This window comes from Pan paniscus, chromosome 1 (assembly GCF_029289425.2).
Source record: "Pan paniscus chromosome 1, NHGRI_mPanPan1-v2.0_pri, whole genome shotgun sequence".
Classification (NCBI taxonomy): Eukaryota; Metazoa; Chordata; class Mammalia; order Primates; family Hominidae; genus Pan; species Pan paniscus.
This window is the reverse complement of record NC_073249.2, coordinates 194,762,712-194,788,696: the sequence shown is the minus strand read 5'-3', so window position 1 is coordinate 194,788,696 and position 25,985 is coordinate 194,762,712. Positions and strand designations below refer to the sequence as shown.

Below are 25,985 nucleotides of genomic sequence, written 5' to 3'. Positions count from 1 at the left end.
CTACTAAAAATACAAAAAAATTAGCCAGGTGTGGCGGTGGGCGCCTTTAATCTCAGCTACTTGGGAGGCTGAGGCATGAGAATCACTTGAACCTGGGAGGCGGAGGTTGCAATGAGCTGAGACCGTGCCATTGCACTCCAGCCTGGGCAACAAAAGTCCGTCTCAAAAAAAAAAAAAAATAGTGCCTATTAGAATCAGATTAGAGGCTGTAGGGGCTAGAGCCAATAATTCAGGACAGTACTGGCACCAAGCTTCTTGTTGGCTCGAAGACATCAACACAGTCCTTGATCCCAAGAGAGCTATGGAGGCTGCAACAGCAGCAGGACAAGGCTGCCTTCCCTGAGGTTTGGTTAAAAACACATCGCTCAAGTGTGTCCTCAAGAGCCAGTTATGGCCCTGTGTTAATAGGCCTCACTGGGAATACTATGTGGCAGTGGATGCAGCGAGAGCTACCTTTTCAGTATAAGGTATTTTCAGCATACCTGAGGGACTTCCAGAGAGTCCTTGGCAGGGGCTCAGCGATTGACAATTCACGCTAAGATACTGGTTGACAGTCTCCCCTTATCCCTAGCTGAAAAAGAGGAGCCCCTTAGGGCCTCCCAGAGACAGACAAGCTGAGCCCAACTCAGCACAGTATGAAGTAGCCAATCAGCTGCTTGCCCAAGGAAACTGTTTTTACCAGTTTTAGCGAAATAGCGCTGGACAGTTGCCAATCACTAACACTGTGTGTGATTGCACCCAAGTATTTCCCTCCATCAGTGAGGCAGTACAGTGGGGCCTCTGTATGTGTTTGACTAAATTGCATTTCTGTTTTGCTGGAGAAAAGACCAAACTGAAAGAGGCAGGCTTCTCTTTGTGCTCCTGATACGACGTTGCCACAGTTAATCCGTTCTGATCTCTGCTTTGATTAACAGAATTAGAGAAATAAACTGTCCAGGATGATCTGTATACGTCAGGAAAAAAAGAAAAAGAAACTGTCTTGTTGATACCCAGAAGTCACTTGGAAAGTGATGGACATGTGTGTTATACTAGGGGTATAATTAGGGTTCTGTGTGACTTTAGATCTATATAGGAGTTTGAGGCCTATAGAGATGGAGGCAGATACTTGTGAATACAGGCAGCTGGAAAAATACTTCAGGGATGAACTAGCGTGTGTAAGGTGTGGGAAGAATAAGTTTAACGCAATTTATTTTCATAAGAGGTCACATCTAGAATTATGTGATCATATTCCTCAGGCTTTTCCCTGTCACAAAGGAGAACCATTTGAGGATGTGAACCACATTGTCTGGCTTCTCTCACCTGTTGACTTAAGAAAGGAGATAAGGAATTATTCTTTTTTTTTTTTTTTTTTTTTTGAGATGGAGTCTGGCTCTGTTGTCCAGGCTGGAGTGGAGTGGCACAATCTCAGCTCACTGCAACCTCTGCCTCCCAGGTTCAAGCACTTCTCCTGCCTCAGCCTCCTGAGTAGCTGGGATTACAGGCATGCGCCACCACGCCTGGCTAATTTTTGTATTTTTAGTAGAGATGGGGTTTCACCCTGTTGGTCAGGCTGGTCTCGAACTCCTGACCTTGTGATCTGCCTGCCTTGGCCTCCCAAAGTGCTGGGATTACGGACGTGAGCCACCGCATGCAGCCTTGGAATTATCTTAAACAGTGCTGTCAGTGCAACATTTGATTGCACATCCCTCTACCAGAGAGAGCAGTATCAGCTCTGCTGGTGGAGGGCCCCATGGAAAGTGGCCCTTGCTTGCTTTTCCCAGGGAGCTAGAGGACACTTCTCCGTAAGGAAACATGACTTGCTGTTGCATGGAAGTGGGGCTGGCTGCCTGCTTCCAATCTGAAAGACTTCCAGAAGTCTTCCCACCTTACCTGAGGGTACCTGCCAAATTGTTTTGGGAACAGGAAAGGCCATTGCAGACTCACTAAGATTAATGAGTTCCTCACTATCTCAGGCAAGGTGTTGGGTATCTCCAGGTTTGGGGACTGGAGTACAGATCACATTTGTCTATGAAGAACCTCGTTGTGGGAGATTACTCCAGAGTCAATGGCAGCCTTTTTGGATTTGTTCCCTTCTGTCCTTCCACTCAAAACTGAAAAATTGCCCAGGCTGCCCAAGAGGGCCAAGCCAAGTAGAGAGCAAGGAACACCAGGGGAAGTGTCAAGACATTAGAAGAAACTCAGTGTTTTTGGTGATCTTTACTATGTAACCTATCCCTGCTTATCCCTAAGTGCTGTCGCCACATGGTTTATAAACTGTCTTTGTTTTCCCCACAGGCCAGGACGACTGGAATGGGACCAGGCCGTCGCTGAAGGCCCCTCCTGCTAGGCCAGTGAAGGGAGCATACAGAGAGCACCCATATGGACGTTATTAAAAACAAACATGAGGGGAAAATATCAGTTATGAGCAAAGTTGTTACTGATTTCTTGTATCTCCCAGGATTCCTGTTGCTTTACCCACAACAGACAAGTAATTGTCTAAGTGTTTTTCTTCGTGGTCCCCTTCTTCTCCCCACCTTATTCCATTCTTAACTCTGCATTCTGGCTTCTGTATGTAGTATTTTAAAATGAGTTAAAATAGATTTAGGAATATCGAATTAATTTTTTAAGTGTGTAGATGCTTTTTTCTTTGTTGTTTAAATATAAACAGAAGTGTACCTTTTATAATAAAAAAAGAAGTTGAGTAAAAAAAAAAAACACACAAACCTGTTAGTTTCAAAAATGACATTGCTTGCTTAAAGGTTCTGAAGTAAAGGCTTGTTAAGTTTCTCTTAGTTTTGATTTGAGGCATCCCGTAAAGTTGTAGTTGCAGAATCCCAAACTAGGCTACATTTCAAAATTCAGGGCTGTTTAAGATTTAAAATCACAAACATTAACGGCAGTAGGCACCACCATGTAAAAGTGAGCTCAGACGTCTCTAAAAAATGTTTCCTTTATAAAAGCACATGGCGGTTGAATCTTAAGGTTAAATTTTAATATGAAAGATCCTCATGAATTAAATAGTTGATGCAATTTTTAACGTTAATTGATATAAAAAAACAACAAAATTAGGCTTGTAAAACTGACTTTTTCATTACGTGGGTTTTGAAATCTAGCCCCAGACATACTGTGTTGAGAGATACTTAGAGGGAGGGAGTAGGTTTTGAAGAGGTTGATGGTGGTGGGGAGGGAAGGCCTCCTGAATTGAGTTTGATGCAGAGCTTTTTAGCCATGAAGAATCTTTCAGTCATAGTACTAATAATTAAATTTTCAGTATTTAAAAAGACAAAGTATTTTGTCCATTTGAGATTCTGCACTCCATGAAAAGTTCACTTGGACGCTGGGGCCAAAAGCTGTTGATTTTCTTAAGTTGACAGTTGTCAATATATCGAACTGTTCCCAAGTTAGTCAAGTATGTCTCAACACTAGCATGATATAAAAAGGGACACTGCAGCTGAATGAAAAAGGAATCAAAATCCACTTTGTACATAAGTTAAAGTCCTAATTGGATTTGTACCGTCCTCCCATTTTGTTCTCGGAAGATTAAATGCTACATGTGTAAGTCTGCCTAAATAGGTAGCTTAAACTTATGTCAAAATGTCTGCAGCAGTTTGTCAATAAAGTTTAGTCCTTTTTTAATCAAAGTAAATGTGATGAATTGTCATTTTTTTGGGTGGACCATAAAATAGTTTTCTCTTTCAAATAAACTTAAATTAACTCTAAAGTTAATGGGCTTGTTAAAAGTTGGAAACATTCTTAAAAGTGGTGGGGGGGATTTTATTTTAAGTTTACCAAAAAAAAGTTGATGGAGTTGTTAAGTTTTAGTTTAAAAATAACCAAAGCTTTTTCACCCCCTGGAAGTTGTTGGAAGCTGTTGTATCCAATCCTATCAAAAATTCTAATTTATGGAGAGTTTTCAACTCAACTGAGCTGAAACTTGGATTGGTTTCCATAGATAGGTCTCAGTATTTAAAAGTGCAAGCCAGCCTGGTTTGCACCTTCTGTAGAACCCCTAGGTGGCTCTAAAGTGTGACACCAAATAATTTCTGTGAGCTCAGAAGGGGACAGCATCTGCCTTTAGGCATGACAGTTCAGCCAACTCTGGGTGCCCTTGAGGGTTTCTCTTTCAATCCCAGAAATGCTGATAACTCAGCTGGGCTGGGGCAGGATTTGGCATGATAGGCTGGCTCTGAACCCCCTCCTAAGAGACCAAGAGAGGAAGTGATGGAATTGGTTGGTCCCATTTCTACTCTATGCTGATTCTCAGGGTTCTCATGGCTTCCCTAAGAGAGCCACCTAAACTGCTCGGGGGTGAAAAATCCTCTTGTATTGAAGTGCCAAGCTGCCTGCAGCAGTGCATGATGGACATTTTTTTTTTTCTTTTTAAAACACACCAACAAAAAAATGTATTTGTAGATTGTGATAAAATGTAAATAACTGAATTTTCAACCATGGTTTGAAGTCAGCTTTCAGGGCATTATGTCTTGTTTTGATGAAAAGAGATCACTCTATACCCCCCTTTTTAAAGGAAAATTATCGCAAGAGAATCAGGATGTGTAAAGCTAACATGCATCGCAAAAAACCAAAGGTAACCTAAATGTCTGATTTTAATAGCACATATTTCTCTTTTACATAAACTGTGACAGCAACTTGCATAAACAATTCTTTAGCTGTTAATTTTAATGTTAAAACTTTGCAAAACTTGTTTAATAAAAATAGCTGTAAAAAGAAAAACCATATGTTGCCGCATAAATTAGCCATAACTCTTAATAATCCTGCCCATCACAAGTGAACTGTAACGTAACCTGGGCACAAAGTCTGACATCTTAAATGACACATTGTAAAATTTCAATGACTGTAGATTAGACCTCCTGCTGCACCCCAAAAGCTTTCTGCTCAGCTATTTAAAACTGTGTAAGGATGAGTCCCTGTAGGTCCCCATATTGATATTCACAATGAAACTTTACTTAAAATTTCTTAAAAGTTGCATGTTTCTCCTGTAATGTGTAAACTGCATGCAGGATCTCTTTATCTTTTATTTTGTATGTCTTTAAAACTTCCTCTTCAAAAGACTGATCTGTTATTTCTCCATTTTCAGGTGACTGAAAACTCCTGAAGCATTTCCTGGACTAGAATGGGTAGTGAAGACCCATGTCAGGTATGTTAAGGTGGCTTTCTATTAAGGAACACGGGCCTTTTATCATAACTGTAAAACAGTTATGCTAGGAGGTGGCCTGTAAGGTGGTCAATGGGTTAATCTTTTTTGTGGTCATTTGTACCTTATTTACGACATGACCACACTTACATGTCCATACTGAATTTACATCTAGTGGTTGATAAGGCCAGACAATATCAACTTAGATCTGTTGAATCCCACTCTGTTTATCCTGTTAATAACCCGATGAGGTGGTGTTCCACTTGGAGTTCATTGGTTGCAAGCAACAAAGTGGCTAATGTAAATGAAAAAGACTTTATTAGAAAGGTGTTAAGGGCTCAATGTTCAGTGCAAAGGCTAAAAAATCTGGTGTGGGAACTGTAGTGGCTGCAGGGAACTGGGACAACAGTGGTAGACCACAGGAACGATCTTGAAACAAGGACTGGCTCCTTGGGCACAACTCAAACTATGTCGGGTCTCTTTCTGCCTCTACTCAAGATTCAGGTTTTAGAGAGGGAATATCAGACTGGATTAGCTGAGTCACATGCGTAAGAAAAACCAGTTCCTCAAAAGGCAGTTGGTGAGTTGTTAGGAAAGGGAAATGGATGCTGGGTAGCCCAGAAACAATTGTCCAGTAATATCCATATTTTACAGAAGTAACTTAGACCTAATGAAGTTAAGTAACTTCCCAGGGTCCCATAATTAGTATGGCTGGTACTCAAGCTCAAGATTTCTGTTGCCAAAACCTGTCATCTTAACCCTATACTATACTGTCCTTAATCTAGGGAAAGGGTATTTCTTTTTTTTTTTTTTGGTTTTTTTGGTTTTCTTTTGTTTTGTTTTTTTTGAGACGGAGCCCTGCTCCATTACCCAGGCTTGGCTGCAGTGGCGCAATCTCAGCTCACTGCAATCTCCGCCTCTGGGTTCAAGCAATTCTCCTGTCTCAGCCTCCCGAGTACCTGGGACTACAGGCACCTGCCACCACGCCTGGCTAATTTTTGTATTGTTTAGTAGAGACGAGGTTTCACCTTATTGGTCAGGCTGGTCTCGAACTCCTGACCTCAGGTGATCCACCCGCCTTGGCCTCCCAAAGTGCTGAGATTACAGGCGTGAGCCACCACACCCGGCTGGGAAAGGATATTTCTTATACTTAGGAGATCCTTCATAGGGATAATTGTGGTATAGAAGAAAGGATGTGGAGTTTGACTCCCTGGTTTGTGTAGTTGGGGGCTGTGACAACAGTGAGCTTTCCTATTAATTGAAGCCATTAAGCAACTAACTGGCTGATTTTTTCTCTGCTCTGAGGTGTTAGGATTAGGATGACACTGAGGAGAAAGGCCTAACTAGGTAAGCCCTAGGCATATAGAACCTTTCACAGTGAAATTTGGCTTCTTGGAATTTCTTTTTCTTCCAAGCCTGCCTCTCAGCCTGCGAGAGATCTGGAAGCTTTAAGAGAGGGGCATATGTACTGAACAAGATTCTGGGCACCTGGCAAGTCCTACATTTGATGTTGGTCACATGAATGGCTAGGAAATTTAGCGTGGGGAATCCCTGAATGCAGAGAATTTAGTCTCAACTCTTCCTAGGGTAGTCTGAAGAAGAAAAATGGATTAGAAGTTTGAGGAAACCTTTCATTTGGACTGTGAACTGTGCTTGGAAAGGCAGGTTCTGTTTGTGGACCTAGGCCTGCTGGTGTTCTGCCTGTTCTGGACATGTAGCTTCGCCCATTGATCCAAGTGTTTTCTGTAAAATTCTATCACTCACTACCTGTCAACTTTATTTATTTATTTTAAGGTGGAGTCTCACTCTGTTGCCCAGGCTGGAGTGCAGTGGTGTGATTTCAGCTTACTGCAACCTCCGCCTCCCGGGTTCAAGCGATTCCCCTGCCTCAGCCTCCGGAGTAGCTGGGATTATAGGCACACACCACCACGCCTGGACAATTTTTGTATTTTTAGTAGAGATGTGGTTTCACCATGTTGGCCAGGCTAGTCTTGAACTCCTGGCTTCAAGTGATCCGCCCACCTCAGCCTCCCAAAGTGCTAGGATCACAGGCGTGAGCCACTGTACCCGGCCAACCTGTGAAATTTTATTACAATTCTGTAAGCTTTAGAGACAGGCAAGATTGGGTATCTGTCCTGGCTCTGCTTCATGTGAGCCTTTGTCACCTTAGTCAGAAACAAAACCCTTTCAGTGCCTCATTTATCATCAAATGAAGTTGATGATAATACCTGACATTTATCACTGTATGCATCATAATATCCTAACAGAGTTAGTAAGTATCTCATTTGGTCCCTTTCTACCTTTGTTTCTGTCTTGAGGAAAAATTCACATAGCATAAAATTTACAATTTTAAAGTGTACAATGCAGTAGTTTTTAGTATATTTATACTGTGCAACCATTTCCACTATTTAATTCCAGAATATTTCCATCACTCTAAAAACAAATCTTATATCTGCTAATAGTCACTCCCAACTCCCTTCTCTCCCCAGCTGTTGGCAGCCACTACTCTTTCTGTGGGTTTGCCTATTCTGAACATTCCATATAAATGGAATCATATAATATATGCTTTTTGGAATTGGCTTCTTTGACTTTGCATAGTGTTTGGTTCATCCAGGTTATAGCATGTAACATAGTACTTCATACTAGTCATAGGAAACATTACTTCCAAAAGCAGCCCATTTCATTAGAGACGGCTCTAAGTATTTTATCTCTCATTTTGAATGAGACCTGTACCTCAGTAATTTAAACTGAATCTGCTTTGGACCCCTGAAGCAACATCCTTTCAGGTATTTGAAGATCATTTTCATTACTGTGTCTTTCCCTTCTCTAAAAATTTTCTTGGCTGCGCATGGCAGCTCATGCCTGTAATCCCAACACCTGGGGAGGCTGAGTTGGGAGGATCACTTGAAGCCAGGAGTTCAAGACAAGCCGGGACAACATAGCAGACTCTGTCTCTACAAAAAGTTAGCTGGGCATTAGCTGGGCATCATGGCTTGCACCTCTTATCCTAGCTACTCAGGAGGCAGGGGAAGGAGGATCACTTGAGTCGAGGAGTTCAAGATTACAGTATGCTATGATCACAACACTGTACTCCAGCCCGGGTAGAAAGTTTTTTAAATACTATTGGTCCCAATAAAATACATTTGCTGCATGCCACATGTGGCCTTTAGCTTACCAGTTTGCAGCCTGTGGTTAGCTTCTATTAGTATAAATTAAAGGTCATGTTAGCATTTTTAAGTGATTCTTTTTGGACAGACATAACTGTCCTAGTGGCAAAGAAGTCTAGAGTTTTGGCGGAATTTTAAAATAACAACTTTATTGAGATATAATTCACATACCATACTGTTCTCTCACTTAAAGTGTATAATTCAGTGGTTTTTAGTATATACAGAGTTGTTCAGTCATCACTAGGGCCCATTTAAAATGTCTTTATCATTCCAAAAAGAAACCCCATGCCTTTTATCTGTCTTCCACCAATCTATTTATCCCCTCCAGCCGTAGGCTACTACTCTGCTTTCTGTCTCTAAAGATGACAAGGGTTTAGCCTCCAGAAGGCTAAGTCCAAGGGTTTAGCCAGTCACAGAAGACCACTTTCTGTATGATTTCATACAAATGAAATTATACAATAAGTGGTCTTCTGTGACTGGCTTCCTTTTTGGTTTTTTTTGTTTTTTTGGTTTTTTTTTTTGAGACGGGGTCTTGCTCTGTCGCTCAGGTTGGAGTGCAGTGGTGCGATCTCAGCTCACTGCAACTGCAACCTCCGCCTCCCAGGTTCAAGCGATTCTCCTGCCTTCCTGAGTAGCTGGGATTATAGGCACGCACCTCCATGCCTGGCTAATTTTTGTATTTTTGGTAGAGGTGGGGTTTCACCGTGTTGGCCAGGCTGGTCTGGAACTCGTGACTTCAGGTGATCCGCCTACCTTGGCCTTCCAAAGTTTGGGATTACAGACGTGAGCCATCATGCTCAGCTGACTGGCCTCCTTTCACTTCGGATGTTTTCAAGGTTCATCCATGTTGTAGCATGTATCCCTACTTTGTTTTTTTTTTTTTTTACTGTTAAATGCGATTTCACTGTATGCATATACTACGTTTCATTTATTCATTGATCCATTGACAGGCATTTGGATTATTTCTACCTTTTGGCTATTATGAATAATACTGCTTTGAATATTTGTATATAAGTTTTTGTGTGGACATGTTTTCAGTTTCTTGGGTATATACCTAGAAGAATTTCTGGGTTCTGGGTCATACGGTGACTCTGTTTATTTTTTATTTTTTATTTTTTTTTGAGACAGAGTCTCGCTCTGTCGCCCAGGCTGGAGTGCAGTGGCACGATCTCAGCTCACTGCAACCTCTGCCTCCTGGGTTCAAGTGATTCTCCTGCCTCAGCCTCCCAAGCAGCTGGGAATATAGGCACGTGCCACCACACCCGGCTAATTTTTTGTATTTTTAGTAGAGACGGGGTTTCACCGTGTTAGCCAGGATGGTCTCGATCTCCTGACCTCATGATCCACCTGCCTCAGCCTCCCAAAGTGCTGGGATTACAGGCATGAGCCACCACGCCCGGCCTGTTTAATTTTTTTAGGAACTGCCAAATTGTTTTCTGCAGAGAGCCTATACCATTCCTACCAGCAACGTATGAGGGTTCCAAATGCTCCATATCCTCACCAACATTTACTTTATTATAGCTATCTTTAGTGGGTGTGAAGTGGTACCTCACTGTGGTTTTGATTTGCATTTCCCTAATGACTAATGTCATTGAGCATATTTTCATGTGCTTGTTAGCCAATTATGTATCTTCTGTGGAAAAATGTCTATCTAAATACTTTGCCCACTTTTAAATGGGATAATTTGTCTTTTATTAGCGAGTTGTAAGTTCTTTATATATTCTGGACGCTAAACTCTTGTCAGATGTATGATTTGCAAATATTTTCTCCCATTCAGTGGGTTGTACTTTTACTTTCTTTAAATCACCAAAATTTTCCATTTTGTTGAAGTCCAGTTTATCTGTTTTTTTCTTTTTTGTCATAGGTAATAAACTATTGTCTCATTCAAGGTCAGGATTGTACCTGTTTGTTTCTTTCTCAGTTTTTTAGTTTTAGTTCTTTTTGTTTGTTTGTTTGTTTGTTTGTTTGTTTTTTGGAGACAGAGTCTGACTCTGTCCCCCAGGCTGGAGTGCAGTGGTATGATCTCAGTTCACTGCAACCTCCAGCTCCCGGGTTCAAGCAGTTCTCATGCTTCACCCTCCCAAGTAGCTGGTACTACAGGTGCGTGCCACCATGCCTGGCTAATTTTTTTTATTTTTTAGTAGAGGCAAGGTTTCACCATGTTGGCCAGGCCAGGCTGGTCTTGAACCCCTGAGCTCAGGCAGTCCACCCACCTCGGCCTCCCAAAGTGCTAAGATTACAGGTGTGAGCCACCACACCCAGCTTTAATTCTTGCATTTAGGTCTATGATTCATTTTATGTTAACTTTTGTGTGTGTGGCCTGGGGTGGGGGTTCAAATTTTTTTTTTTTTTTTGAGACAGAGTCTCACTCTGTCACCCAGGCTGGAGTGCAGTGGCTCAATCTCGGCTCATTGCAACCTCTGCCTCCCAGGTTCAAGTTCAAGCAGTTCTCCCTGCCTCAGCCTCCCAAGTAGCTGGGATTACAGGCGCCCACCACCATGCCCAGCTAATTTTTGTATTTTTAGTAGAGACGGGGTTTTGCCATGTTGGCCAGGCTGGTCTCGAACTCCTGACCTCAGGTGATCCGCCCGCCTCAGCCTCCCAAAGTGCTGGGATTACAGGCGTGAGCCACCGTGCTCAGACCAAATTCATTCTTTTACATGTGGATATCCCATTGTCCCGGCACCATTTGTTGAAAAGACTATTCTTTCTTCATTGAATGGTCTTGTCGCCCTTATCAAAAATCAGTTAACCACAGATGTATGTAGGTGTACTGCCTTTTGAAGTAGTTATTACTTAAAAGTTATTGATACAATTTCTGGCAGTAGCTGTTCAATAATACATAATAGCTGATCAGATTATTTTTACATCACTGAGAGTTTGTAAGTGATAGAGCTAGGATTTGATCCCAAGAATGGGTGACTACAAAGCATGCTTTTATTTCTGTATTATACTGCAGGCTGCTAAAGTGGGAATGAGGCTGTTCTAGCTGCCATGCCTGGTCATAGGTGGTTTTCCAGAGGTTCAGAGGCAGCGCTCCAGCATGCCCTTCTCCCACCACCAACTTCCTCGCTTCCTAGCCCTCTCTTCCCCCACCACAGTTTCCATAGAGTCTCCAGGGTGGACACTTGGCAGTGACAGTTACTATTGAGGGAATACTCTGACCCTTCCTTACCTACGGATACAGGCTTAGGGTTTGTCCCACCTTTATACTCTCTTCCACCAAATCCCACCACCTGTCCCAGGCTAAGAATGAAGTTAGAGATGCATTAACACCTGCTAGAACTTTGTGGCCACCAAAAATGTGGATTAGAGTGTGTTAGGCAACACATGGGCTCACTGTCTTCTTGATATGTTCCTGTACTTTGTATGACCCTACAGAGGCTGCTGTTTGCTGGCAGTACTACTAGTAAGTAGTCATTTTCATTTTTTTCCCTCATTTTATTCTCAGTCTATGCCATCCACTGATCTTGACCACATTTAAAAGAAGAAGAAAGTGAGATAGGGAAAATAGGCAGCTTTGTTTGGCTGAAAGAGAAGAGCTCAATTTGAATGCCTACTGTGTGTCCCTATTTTTATAGATTAGGCAACTGATACTAGAAGAGGTGAGGTAATTTACCATGGTTGCATAGCACATTAGGACAGGGTGCATATCAACATTTTTGTACAGCAAAGTCCATTCTCTGTGCTGAAAGCTTGCTGCTTCTGTAATTCCAAATTTCATTGACCCTAAGAGACTGCTTATTGTAAATTGTGTCTTTAAGTGCTGTAAAGAAAGAAAGGAAAGAAAGAAAAGAAAAAAGAAAAAAAGCTGCCAATTAAACTGACATAGTGGTTTCTTTTTTTTTTTTTTTTTGAGACGGTGTCTCACTCTGTCGCCCGGGCTGGATTGCAGTGGGGCGATCTCTGCTCACTGCAAGCTCCACCTCCCAGGTTCATGCCATTCTGCTGCCTCAGCCTCCTGAGTAGCTGGGACTACAGGCACCCGCCACCACGCCCGACTAATTTTTTGTATTTTTAGTAGAGACGGGGTTTCACTGTGTTAGCCAGGATGGTCTCGATCTCCTGACCTCGTGATCCACCCGTCTCAGCCTCCCAAAGTGCTGGGATTACAAGTGTGAGCCACTGCGCCCAGCCGAGTGGTTTCTTTTCACATCAAGTACAAGATGCATCCTGAAAAAAAAGTCATGTTATTACCGCATTTTGTGAATTCAGACATGTATTGACTATTTACTCTGTGCCATGTAGTTTTCTCCACCAGTGAGGTAGATGTTATTATCCCATTTTTACACATGATGAAACTGAGACCAGAAAATTTTAAACAGGCCAGGCCTGGTGGTTCACCCCGTAACCCCAAGGCAGGAGTATCGCTAGAGTCCAGGAGTTCGGGACTAGCCTGGGCAACATAGTGAGACTCCCATCTCTACAAAAAAAATAAAAATAAAAAGCTAGATGTGGTGGTGCACGCCTGTAGTCCCAGCTACTTGAAAGGCTGAGTCAGGAAGATCTCTTGAGCCCAGGAGGTCAAGGCTGCAGTGAGTCATGATCATGACACTATACTCCAGCTTGGGTGACAGCAAGACTCTGTCTCAAAAAATAATATACCTATAAAATAATAAATTAAAAAATAGTTGCAATAGTGTATCATCATGTTCTCTTGCAGAACTGAATACCAGGGAGCCTGGAGGAGCTGCCTGAGAAAGGCTTAGGGAGTGCCAGAGAAAGGTGATAGCATTTAAGTTACAATTTAAAGGATAATCAAAATTTGCCAGGCAGACAAATGGATAGCTTAGCATAATAACACTTTATTATAGCTTTAAGCAGACTAATTAAATTAATTAATTAATTACAGGTGGGGTCTTGCTTTGCCACCCAGGCTGGAGTGCGGTGATGTGATCATAGCTCGCTGCAGCCTTGAACTCCTGGGCTCAAGCTGTCCTCCTGCCTCAGCCTCCCAAGTAGCTAGGACTACAGGCATGGGCCACCATGCCCACTTGACTTTATTTTTTATAGAAACAAGTCTCTATGTTGCCCAAGCCGGACTCAAACTCCTGGCCACAAGCACCTTCCCAGAGTGGTAAGGATTACAGGTATGAGCCACCATACCCTGTGTAAGCAGACTACTTTCAAATTCTGCCTTAGTTTCAAGTCTCAATTTCATCATTTGTAAAATGGGGATAATATCATTTACTTCGACACTTGGGAAGATCGAGTGAGCTAATGCTTATAAAACATTCACCAGGCCGGGTGCAGTGGCTCACACGTGTAATCCTAGCACTTTGGGAGGCCGAGGTGGGCGGATCACTTGAAGTCAGGAGTTCGAGACCAGCCTGACCAACATGGAGAAACCCCGTCTCTACTAAAAATACAAAAAATTAGCTGGGCGTGGTGGCGCATGCCTGTAATCCCGGCTACTCGGGAGGCTGAGGCAGGAGAATCGCTTGTACCCAGGAGGTGGAGGTTGCAGTGAGCCAAGATAGCGCCATTGCACACAACAAAAGCAAAACTGCATCTCAAAAAAAAAAACATTTAACATGACACGCAGTAAGCACTCAAATATTAGCTATAAATAGAGATTGGAAGAATAAGTTAGTGCTGATTTTGGAAGCTACATATTAATCAAGGGGTTTGGACTTTATTCTAAAGTTTGAGCTATTTAATGCCTTAAGCATGAGAGTGACTTACATCACATCTGTTTACCAGTGTACCGGCAAGGTAGGGAAAATAAGGGAAGGAAGCCTTCTATAAAGTGGCGCTACTCCTTTGTGGGAGAGTGAAGGGGATATTCTCCCCTTCTTGTCCTCCCGCCTTCCCTCCTGCCTGAAGGCCTTTTAATTCCTGCCTTTTTCAGAAAGGAGACTCATCTCTCCTGTCTGGTACTTGGGTTGTTTGAGGATGAGATGTCTGGACTTAACCTATGTTACGGGAATCTCCTTGTGTCGTATTCCTTTCGCCCACCCTGCGAAATGGAAACCAAAACTCTTGACTGTCCACTAAAAGAAACTTTGCTCTTAACGGATCGTTAAGCAAGGCTTTGCTCACCACTAGAAGTCCTCAATGGATGAGGTCCCTGCCTCCATTTTAAGCTCTTAATTATGTTCTAATTCTGTGCTGAGAGTATCATATACAGCAAGCTTGTCCAGCCTATGGCCCGGGACGGCTTTGAATGTAGCCTAACACAAATTCATAAACTTTCTTAAAACATTATGAGATTTTTCTGCGATTTTTTTTTTAAGCTCATCGGCTGTCGTTAGTGTATTTTATGTGTGCCCCAAGGCAGTTATTCCAGTGTGGCCTAGGGAAGCCAAAAGATTGGACACCCTAGAATTAAACAGTATCTCATTTAATTCTCACAAACAACCCTGTGAAGCAATGATTATCCATGGTATACAGAATGAGAAATGTATGTCTAGAAGTTAGGATAACCACAGAGTCCAAGAGATGGAGTTTAGACTGAAGTCTTTATGTTCCTCCTTAGCTGCCTGCTGGTCTCCTCTGTACCTAGGGTGGCCGCATGATCAGCTTACACCGAAGTAGTTCCTGGCTTTGGTGTATAGGACTGGTACTCCTAGCTTGGTTTCCAGATTCCTGAAGTTTAAAAACTTGGATCCTGGGCCGGGTGCGGTGGCTCACGCCGGTAATCCCAGCACTTTGGGAAGCCAAGGCGGGCGGATCATGAGGTCAGGAGTTTGAGACCAGCCTGGCCAACATGGTGAAACCCCGCCTCTACTAAAAATACAAAAATTAGCCGGACGTGGTGGCGCGCATCTGTAATCCCAGCTACTAGGGAGGCTGAGGCAGGGGAATTGCTTGAACCTGGGAGGCGGAGGTTGCAGTGAGCCACGATCACACCATTGCACTCCAGCCTGGGCGACAAGAATAAGACTCCGTCTCCAAAAAAAGAAGAGCTGGATCCTTATGAGCCCTCCCCTCTTCTCTTGAGACCCACATGTACCTCCTGCTCCCCAGATTAATAGTCGTTGCATGTTTAAAGCTAGCAAGCATCTGATGAATATTTAATAGCATCGAGCAGACAGGCTGGAAACAGCTGTCTGAGACAGCAGCTGCTTAGTGGGGGAGGAGGAAGTGCACAACACTGCCTTAACTACCCGTTCTTTTGTTTCCTGGCCTAGAAAATAGGTCTGGCTCTTCAAGGCCCCTTAGGAGCACAAGCCTATGGGGGCACTGCACCCTAGTCCTATTGTAGCCTGATTGCTGCTCTCGGCTTCTAAGGAGGCTGCATTCAAGCAGGAGACTCAACCCTTTTTGGGAAGTAATGGGGAAGAATGTTCACGGACCTCTAGAATCCATTTTCCAGTCCCAGGGCTGGAGGTCTTCCACTCTATTGTCTATTCTGGCTCTGAAGCTGAGGATGCAGTCTCATCTAGTGTTCTGCAAACTGTAGCACTCTCTGTTTTTTTGTTTGTTTGTTTTGAATGTACTTTCTGCTTTCGTATACAGCTCTCTTCTAAAAAGAGAGAGACATGTATCTGGAAGGGATGTGAATTTCATAGCCGTGCTGCTAAGGTTTAGCATCTTAGCACTCCTTGATCACAGATTCACTAGCCTCTCACCAGTGACTGTACTTCTCATTCCTAGCCGGTACTGTGGTGATTGTCTTTGCATCTCAGGCAGGGAATGAGCCGATAGGAGTTCTCATGTACACAAGCTAACCCCATCCTTAGACCTTGGGGAGCTTCTTGCTTCAAGGAGGCCTTGTCACTTTCAGGGCAAATTGGGGGTGGGGGCGGGGGTTGTCCAGGGACTCCTTAAAAAAGACAGCTTAGTTGAGATGTTTCTAGATAGAGTGTGAGGCACAGCCAGTCTATCAGCCCAGATTAATCAGCTAAATAGGGCACCTTGCCAGAAATTTGGGTACTATTTCTGATCTTAATATTGCATTAAGATGCCTGAATTGGCTATTCCCTTGTCAACCTCTGGTGCCCACCTCAGGGTAGCCAGTCTCTTTCTTCTAGGCACTGTGATGTGTGTGAAAACTTGAGATAGAAGAGTTTGGGTTCAGATACAGGGCTAATTATTCCCAGGGGTCTTCTAACTCCAGCAGCCTTCATGGTTCCTATTCATGGCCTAGCTTTAGGTATAAGATGGTTGCTCCTCAGGTCTCAGGCTCTCTGGGGTTGGAATGTAGCAAACAAATTCTGCATCTGCCTTTGAGAAAGAGAAATATCTTATGCTCTGATGTGATTCTTTCTAAGCTTCTCTCTAGAAATCAGTACAAATGTCTCCTTTCGTTATTTTTAAAAATACATTCACTATTATACATTAGAACACCTACTATGTGCTAGACACTGGGGATCCAGTGGCCGGTGAACAATATAAAATGGTCCTTGGCTTCATGGAGCTTATAGTCTATTTGTGGAAACAGACACTAAACAGATAATCTCATAAATAACATAAATAATTTCAATTGTGTTAAGTTCTACAAAGAAAAGAACAGGGTGCAATGAGGGTATACAACCTAATACTGTGGTTTTCCTTGAGGAAATGATGTTTAAGCCAACATATAAAGGAAGACTTAGCTAGGCAGAGGGCTTGGGGAAAGGACATAGAGCAGCACATTATAGGCAGAGGATAGGACTGAAGCAAGTTGAAGCCGAGGTACGAATCTGGACCTTTTTTATTTTTATTTTTGAGACAGGGTCTTGTTCTGTCATCCAAGCTGGAGCACTTATCAATATGATGGCTCATTACACCCTCAAGTGATCCAGGCTCAAGTGATCCTCCACCTCAGCCTCCCAAGTAACTGGGACTATAGGCAGGTGGCTAATTTTTTCTATTTTTTGTAGAGACAAGATCTCAATCTGTTGCCCAGGCTGGTTTCCAACTCCTAGGCAAAATTGGTCGTCCTATGTTAACCTCCCAAAGTGTTGGGATTTATAGGTGTTAGCCACCACACCTAGTTGGACCTTCTTCTTTTCTTTCTTTTTTTTTTTTTTTTTAAAGAGATGAGGTCAGCCGGGCGTGGTGGCTTAACGCCTGTAACCCCAGCACTTTGGGAGGCTGAGGCGGGCGGATCACGAGGTCAGGAGTTCGAGACCATCCTGGCTAACACAGTGAAACCCGTCTCTACTAAAAATACAAAAAATTAGCTGGGCATGGTGGCGGGTGCCTGTAGTCCCAGCTACTCGGGAGGCTGAGGCAGGAGAATGGCGTGAACCCGGGAGGCAGAGCTTGCAGTGAGCTGAGATCGCGCCACTGCACTCCAGCCTGGGCGACAGAGCGAGACTCCATCTCAAAAAAAAAAAAAAAGAGAGAAAGAGATGGGGTCTCAGGGGCTGGGTGCGGTGGCTCACACCTGTAATCCCAGCACTTTGGGAGGCCGAGGCGGGCGGATCACCTGAGGTCAGGAGTTCAAGACCAGCCTGGCCAACATGGTGAAACCCCACCTCTACCAAAAAAACAAAAAATTAGCTGAGTGTGGTGGCGGGCGCCTGTAATCCCAGCTACTTAGGAGGCTGAGGCAGGAAGATTGCTTGAACCCAGGAGGCGGAGGTAGCAGTGAGCCGAGATCGCACCACCGTACTCCAGACTGGGCAATAAGAGTGAAACTGTCTCAAAAAAAAAAAAACAGATGGGGTCTCATTGCAGTGATCATAGCTCACTGCAGCTTCTACCTCCTGGGCTCAAGACATCCTCTCACCTCAGCCTCCAGAGTAGCTGGGACTGTAGGCATGGGCCACTGCACCCAGCTTATTTTTTTATTTTTTGTAGAGACAAGGTATTACTATGTTGCCCAGGCTGGTCTTGAACTTCTGGCCTCAAGCAATCCTCCCATCTCGGCATCCCAAAGTGCTGCAATTACAGGTGTGAGCCACTGCACCTGGCTGACCTTAAAAAGCAAAGTTTATCATAGAGTTTTGGTTTCCAATTCACAGGGTGGGTGAAAGGAATAGAATATGAGGAGAGTCCCTTAACACATGGCAGTCCTAACATCCCACTGAAGACAACTTGAATGGGAGGAGGGGGGTGTGGAAAATGAAATTATTCAATGTCTGATTTTTAAACTTGCTGATGAGTGGAGAATGGTTATGGGGACCTGTTAAGAAACTTGCTAGTCTAGGCAAGAAATAAGAAAGGTCTAGCCGAGCATGGTAGCACGTGCCTGTAATCCCAGCTGCTCGGGAGGTGGAGGCAGGAGGATCGCTTGAGCCCAGGAAGCAGAGGTTGCAGTGAATTGAGATCGTGCCACTGCACTGCAGCCTGAGTAACAGAGTGAGACTGTCTCAACAACAACAAAAAAGGTCTATAGTAGAGTAATATTGCAAACATAGAGAAGTCAATGAATTCAAGAACTTTTGTCAGGCACAGTGGCTCATGCCTGTAATAATCCTAGCGCTTTGGGAGACCGAGGTGGGCGGATCACCTGAGGTCAGGAGTTTGAGACCAGCCTGGCCATCATGGTGAAACCCCATCTCTACTAAAAATACAAAAATTAGCTGGGCATGGTGGTGCATGCCTGTAATCCCGGCTACTTGGGAGCCTGAGGGAGGAGAATCACTGGAACCCAGAAGGCAGAGGCTGCAGTACTGGAGCTAAGATTATGCCCCTGCACTCCAGCCTGAGTGACAGAGCGAGACTCTGTCTCAGGAAAAAAAAAAAAAAAAAAAAAAAAAACCTTTTAGGCGATAGAATGAACATATTAAGGCTCCAGGTTACTGACTGGAACAACTAAGGGAGATGGTAGCACCATTTAAAAGATCAGAAGCACTGGCCAGGCATGGTGGCTCACACCTATAATCCCAGCACTCTGGCAAGCCATTAAGAGGATCCCAGGAGTTTGAGACCAGTCTGAGCAACATATGGAGACAAAAATTTAAAAATTAGCCAGGGATGTTGGTGTGTGTTTGTGATCGTATATGGAGGCTGAGGTTGGAGGATCACTTTAGCCCAGGAGATCAAGGCTGAAGTGAGCCATGATGTTGCCACTGTACTCCAGTCTGAGTGACAAAGCAAGACTCTTTCTTTAAAAAAAAAAAGAAAGAAGAAGAAGAAGGAGCATTGCTATAGGTTTTAGCATGAGATCAAGCCCCTTCCCTGTGCCGCAGATTTAAGATGTGTCTCCTCTAGTCCACCCTGAGTATTTGGTGCTGGGATGAATCCTTCATAACATCCATCGCCCCTTGAGCCTAACATTGAGTTACCAATAATAGTGATAATAAGATGCCTATTTTCTGATTTCCATTCTTCAAAAGACTTTAAAGATTTTTGTTCATCTTTTTCACATTTCTAGGACAGCAGAAAGCATTTTTCCCTTTGTTTATAGAGGCTTCAAAGCTTGGATAGGCCCCCCAAAGGTTTTGTTGATTCTTCCCTGGATCACTCAGCTGAGATATGGCCAAGGACAGGAGATATTGAGCGTGAGACTGCATTTTCATTACCTGACAGACAGTAAAAAGAGAATTCATAGGCTGTGGACTTCTGTTTTCTACCCATCTGTGTACCCAAGAAACTTGTGTACTGAATGAAACAAGTAGAGTTGTGCTGTGGGATGGGGCAATTGTGAGGGAAGCATCCTGGTCAGGTGGGAAGCTGGGAAGCCCCCTAATAGGGGAGCTTTCTTAATTTTCTACCTTGTGTCTTTGCAGCTATCAGAGGACTCCTGAAACCTGGAGAGCTACCTGCTGTATAAAGGCTGGCCTGAGGGCATTTGCTGAACACAGAGAAACCCAGGAGAGGAGATCAGCAGTTTTCTTTCACTCTACTTGATCTGTCAGATTTACCCACAGAAAGCCAGTCAGGATCCCTTAAGAGTCTTTAGGCCCAGAATGGAGTCCTCAGGGCTGCAGGGGACTGTGGTGCTAACAATTAAACTGTTCAAGACTTTAAAGAGTTGAAGGGGACTAATGGGTATCCGTAGCATGGCCTCCTAGATGGGAATTAACTGGCAACTCCTACTGTGCCATTCCCAGTATGTGTGCTTCCCTTTAGCCTCCCATAGAATTGACTGAAACACCCTACCACCGTTTTCTGTTTCCCCACTACCACACCTGTGTTATGGGTGTCAGCCTGTGAGTCCTTGAACCCTTCCAGAGGGCTCCCAAGGGAGGGTGATCACTGCCCTTCCATAAAAGGCTGAGGAAAGCCAAGTGAGAAGATTCAATTAATTTGGGCAAGTTATTTAACATCTGAACCTGTTTTTCTCTTCATTGTTTATTACTTACCTTGTCCAAAAAGGTCATAAAGGGTAGGGCTTTTTCTGTTCCACCTCTGTACTATATTTCTCCCCAACAAATATCTGCCCCTGAGGACCTCAATAAAGGTTTGGTCAAGTGATGAATGGTCCCACTCTGGTAGCTTCTATCAGCTTTGGGAGAGAGCCAAAGCCCCCTTGTTTAGCTCTCACTTTCCTTCCAGCTATACTAGACCAGCTATTTGTTCTGCCATTTTCCCTTGAAGGATTGGAAAGTCAGCCTTTGATAGGCTTCTGGTTTCCTCTGGCCTATTTCTAGGTTGATTATACTCAGCTTCCTGAGAGGCTAGGGACCTCTGATACTGTACTCTTCCCTAATGCCTTCTGGTTGTTTATCCTAACAAAGGAACAAGGGGAAGGACTGAGTTTAGGGAGAGAATAGAGCCTATCTGCATTTTAACTGTGCCTGGGGCATTCTATTGAGCTTGGATTCATCCTTAGCAGGAACAGAAGTATAATGGAAAGGGATTCCTTAAAGTCAGTTGATTTACACTGGGCAAGCTATTTAATCTCTGAGCCTGTTTCTGTCTTCATTGTTGATTACTGTAAATAACAGCTAATAATTTACTGATTTCTTAGTATGTACCAGGAAAATGAGAAAAACTGAGACTCAAGGAGGATAAAAAATTTGCCTATGGTTAGAAAAAGACTTCATGGTCTATACTATCAGACTTCATGGCCTATTCTTTTGACCTGTTTGTACCTCTCACAGCCACAAGTGCTTTGAAATATTAAAGCATTATGTTTGCATGAGGGGTTCGTCTAGGATGACAGATCATCTAGGTTTACCCAAGAGAGAGTTTCTGGGATATGGGACTATCCAGTGCTAAAACTAGAAAAGTCACAGGCCAGCCTCGATGAGTTTGTCACCCTGTTGTTTACATTGGATGCTCTGAGTCCAGGGCTGACAAGGGAGGAGTTTGGGGTGGGGAATTAGGGAATCAGATGGCATCTTCATCATATATAAATGGAGGCACAGAACCTGAGTCACTGACTGAGGAGCTGGTGTTAGGTTCCTAGACCGCTATACCTTCAGTCTGCTAGGATTTCTACTCGGGAGCCACAGAATTTTATAGGAAAGCTTACAGGGCTGAAGCCAAACAGATCTGAATTCAAATCCCAGCTCATCATTTGCATATTTCCAGAGCTTGTTTTAATTTTTTTTTTTTTTTTCTTTGCTTTAAGAAGAGCTGTAGGGCCTGTTTACTCCATCAAAGTAGGATAAGAATTGCTACCTACTGGCCAGGTGCGGTGGCTCACGCCTGTAATCCTAGCACTTTGGGAGGCCGAGGTGGGCAGATCACGAGGTCAGGAGATGGAGACCATCCTGGCTAACATGGTGAAACCGCGTCTCTACTAAAAATACAAAAAATTAGCCGGGCGTGGTGGTGGGCGCCCCTAGTCCCAGCTACTCAGGAGGCTGAGGCAGGAGAATGGTGTGAACCCAGGAGGCGGAGCTTGCAGTGAGCCGAGATCGCGCCATTGCACTCCAGCCTGGACCACAGAGCGAGACTCCATCTCAAAAAAAAAAAAAAAAAAAAAGAATTGCTACGTACTGAATGGGATCTGAGAAGCAAATGATGTGTTTGAAATGCCTGGCATGGGGTCTAGACACAATACTGCTCAACCCTTAAGTTTTCTTCCTCCTCTTTTCCCAGGCTTGTGGGTCTTATCCAGTCCTGTCACCTGTCACAGTCTTTGTCCTCCTCCTGTTACCACTTATGGCCCTTGGGATCTTCCTTTGAGAGCCCCGACTTGTTGGGCTTGGCCCACCCACCCAGCTGCCCTGTATGTCAGTCACCTCCCCTGTAAGCTGAGAAGGGATGACATCAGCCTTTCCCTCTTCCCCCCTCCCAAGCCTCTAGGCTGTTTTGAGCCATAAATATTTTAGCTGGGCCTTTCTCTGGCTGTTGCCAAGGTGATGGGCTCTCAGGGGACTGGGGTGGGAGTGTGGAGGTGGGGCTGGCAGCCTGGGGCCTGGCAGCAGAGCTGGCCCTGGAGGAGTGGGTATGAGGCCTGGCCAAGAGCCAATGCTTGCAGCTCGACAAGCAGGCTGTTGCTCTACCTGCTTGCCTTCCCTTTCCTCAGCCCCTCAGAGCCACTCCTATTGCCTACAGGCCCACTTCTGCCCTTGGCTGCTGCTCTTCGACCTCAGGTAAATTGTTCAATGTCCCTAGGCTTTCATTTTAACATTCGTAACAAAAATCCAAGAAAGCAAAGGAGGTTTTGTAAAAATGCTGTTAAGATGCCAGGCTAGTGAATCATGATTGGAGAAGCTAGGTCCCACTGCCCTTTCTGATAGACCTAAAGGCTGAGGTCTTGATGCCATGTGGATGTCACCCTAAAGACAGCTCTTAGATACGCCACTCTCTCCCCTTCCTCCTTCCCCACGATGCACCCCCTGCTCTTTAGAAATTTTCTAAAGTTCCCGGGCCAGCTAGATGACCTGGCCTGCCATGGGGTAGCCCAGGAAGGAGTTGGGCCTGGTGGCTTATGAGCAGAGTTGAGAGTCTCTTTTGCTTGAGATACAGAAATTCAGGTCCCTAAACTAGATCTGGCCCTTATCCTTACCCACCTCACCTCTTTCCTGGTGACCTTACCTCTGGCTAGCTGCTAAATCCTAGGTTGTGGCAGCATGCCCCACCCCCTCTCCTTGGGATGGGTCTAAGAAGGCCCATAGAGGAGGCACTGGGATCCATTCCCTACCCTACCATTGAGAATCGCTGCAGTTGTATCCAGGATTCCACATCTTATGCCCAGCTTAATTTCTCTGTTGTACTTGGAGTTGAGATTCCTTTGTATCAGGCTCTCTCTGGTGGTTAAGATGTGCATTACAGAAAAATAAGATAAATGAGAGACTGAATTTCAGGCCACCCTGAGAGGTGGGGATAGTTTACACTAAGGAAAAGAATCTGTGTCTCCAACTCCTAATAACATCCGCTCCATTTGTCACAGGATATCTCTCCCATGTGTTTGCTTCTCTCCATTAATCCTCACAACATAGTAATTTTCCTAATTGTACAGATGAAACAGGCTTAGAAAGTTGAAATCAAGTCCAAATTCTTTACTGTGTGTAACATTCAGGATCATCAAGTGATCTGAATTGAACCTATTTTTCCAACCTCATCTTCAGTTATTCTCAAGCCAAACTAGACTCACCCTTCTGGAACATAGCCTACTTGACAGTTCCCTCTATCTTAATTACCTTAAATACATTACCTGCCAAAATCTTATCTCTTTTTAAACTAAAGAAATGTGATATTTTCTGGGTTTTCTATAGTTTACATATATTTGTAATATAAGATGTGGGAAGACAAATGTCTGGATAAGAATGGGGGTAGGGGGATTGCCTGACAGGTGGGAGGTTGTGTGGGGAGACTAATGTATACATGGAGTGAGAATGGCCCAGGAAACTGGAAGAACATGAAGACACCTGGATTCTCTGGTATTGAAAATCAGATGTAAGTATTCTTGCTGGCAAGAGAAGGTGAAAGCAAATCCCTGGTGGGCTGGGACCGGGCTGCAGGTGACATTTTTTTCAAAGCCTTCAATCTTAAATTCACATTAGTTTGTTTGTTTGAGATGGAGTTTTGCTCTTGTTGCCCAGGCTGGAGTGCAATGGGACGATCTCGGCTCACCACAGCCTCTGCCTCCCGGGTTCAAGCGATTCTCCTGCCTCAGCCTCCTGAGTAGCTGGGATTACAGGCATGCGCCAACATGCCCGGCTAATTTTGTATTTTTGGTAGAGACGGGGTTTCTCCATGTTGGTCAGGCTGTTCTCAAACTCCCGACCTCAGGTGATCCGCCCGCCTCAGCCTCCCAAAGTGCTGGGATTACAGGTGTGAACCACTGCGCCTGGCTTGTTTTTGGTTTTGACACAGGGTCTCGCTCTGTTTCCCAGGCTGGAGTGCAGTGGCACAATCTCAGCTCACTGTAACCTCCACTTCCCGGGTTCAAGTGATTCTCATGCCTCAGCCTCCTGAGTAGCTGGGATTACAGGTGCACAACACCACACCTGCCTAATTTTTGTGTTTTTAGTAGAGGTGGGATTTTGCCATGTTGGCCAGGCTGGTCTTGAAGTCCTGGCCTCAGGTGATCTGCCCATCTTGGCCTCCCAAAGTGCTGGGATTACAGGCGTGAGCCATCATGCCCAGCCCACATTAGTTTACTTTGTACTTCACAGTATATCCATGTTTTAATAAAAATAGCTAATGCTTCAATAGCACTGAATGTATGTCGGGTTCTAGTCTAAATACTTTACATAGATTCTCAAACCCATAAGGCTTGAGGAAACTGAGACCCAAAAAGGTTAAGTAACTTGCTAATGTCATACAGCCAGTAGGTGATGGGGCTAGGAAGTCTGGCTCCAGAGAACGTGTTCTTAATGACTGCGATTTGATGTTGAAAATTCTGCCTTACAGGCCGGGCGCGGTGGCTCACGCCTGTAATCTCAGCACTTTGGGAGGCCGAGGTGGGCAGATCACAAGGTCAGGAGATCGAGACCATCCTGGCTAACGTGGTGAAACCCCATCTCTACTAAAAAATACAAAAAATTAGCCAGGCCCGGTGGCAGGCACCTGTAGTCCCAGCTACTCGGGAGGCTGAGGCAGGAGAATGGCGTGAACCCAGGAGGCGGAGCTTGCAGTGAGGCGAGATTGCGCCACTGCACTCCAGCCTGGGCGACAGAGCGAGACTCCATCTCAAAAAAAAAAGAAAAAGAAAATTCTGCCTTATATTTCCATTGAATAAAACTGACATTCCAGAAAGCTGTGTTGTGTTTTATCCTGTGGATTCATCACTTCTGTGTACCACCAGAGGTCTGCATAGTCTGGTCTGAAAACTGCTGATTTAAGGCCAGGCGCAGTGGCTCATGCCTGTAATCCCAGCACTTTGGAAGGTCGAGGCGGGCGGATCACCTGAGGTTCAGGAATTCGAGACCAGCCTGGCCAACATGGCGAAACCCCAACTCTACTAAAAATATGGAAATTAGGCATGGTGGTGGGCGCCTGTAATTCCAGCTACTCAGGAGACTGAGACAGGAGAATCGCCTGAACCCGGAAGGCAGAGGTTGCAGTGAGCCAAGATCATGCGATTGCACTCCAGCCTGGGCAACAAGAGCAAAAGTCCATCTCAAAAAAAAAAAAAAAAACTGCTGATTTATAGGACAGATTTGGGCCAGGTGTGGTGGCTCCATTTTGTAAACCCAGTGATTTGGGAAGCCCAGGCAGGAGGATCATTTGGGCCCAGGAGTTGAAGACCAGCCTGGGTAACATAGTGAGACCCTGTCTCTACAAAAAAAAAAAAAAAAATTTTTTCTTTTGAGATGGAGTCTTGCACTGTCGCCCAGGCTGGATGGAGTGCAATGGTGCAATCTTAGCTCGCTGAAACCTCCACCTCCCAGCTTCAGGCAATTCTCCTGCCTCAGCCTCCCAAGCAGCTGGGATACAGGTGCACACCGCCATGCCAGGCTAATTTT

At 44.4% G+C, this 25,985-nt stretch overlaps 1 protein-coding gene across 2 annotated transcripts in view; it reads left to right on the top strand.

Annotated features, from left to right (window-relative positions):
• Positions 1-20,593, top strand: part of KHDRBS1 (KH RNA binding domain containing, signal transduction associated 1) — a 49,361-nt gene extending 28,768 nt beyond the window's left edge. Inside the window, exons 9-11 of one of the 2 annotated variants that reach the window (XR_004671569.3) lie at positions 2,275-2,467; positions 5,075-5,134; positions 19,905-20,593. Coding sequence is in view for 1 of the 2 variants with exons in the window: in XM_003828137.6 (XP_003828185.1) it covers positions 2,275-2,372 (98 nt within the window). In the remaining variant the exon portion in view is untranslated. Of the gene's footprint in view, positions 1-2,274; positions 3,621-5,074; positions 5,135-19,904 lie in introns of those variants that run through there. The other variant, XM_003828137.6, reaches the window with a different exon arrangement.
• The last annotated feature ends 5,392 nt before the right edge of the window (positions 20,594-25,985 follow it).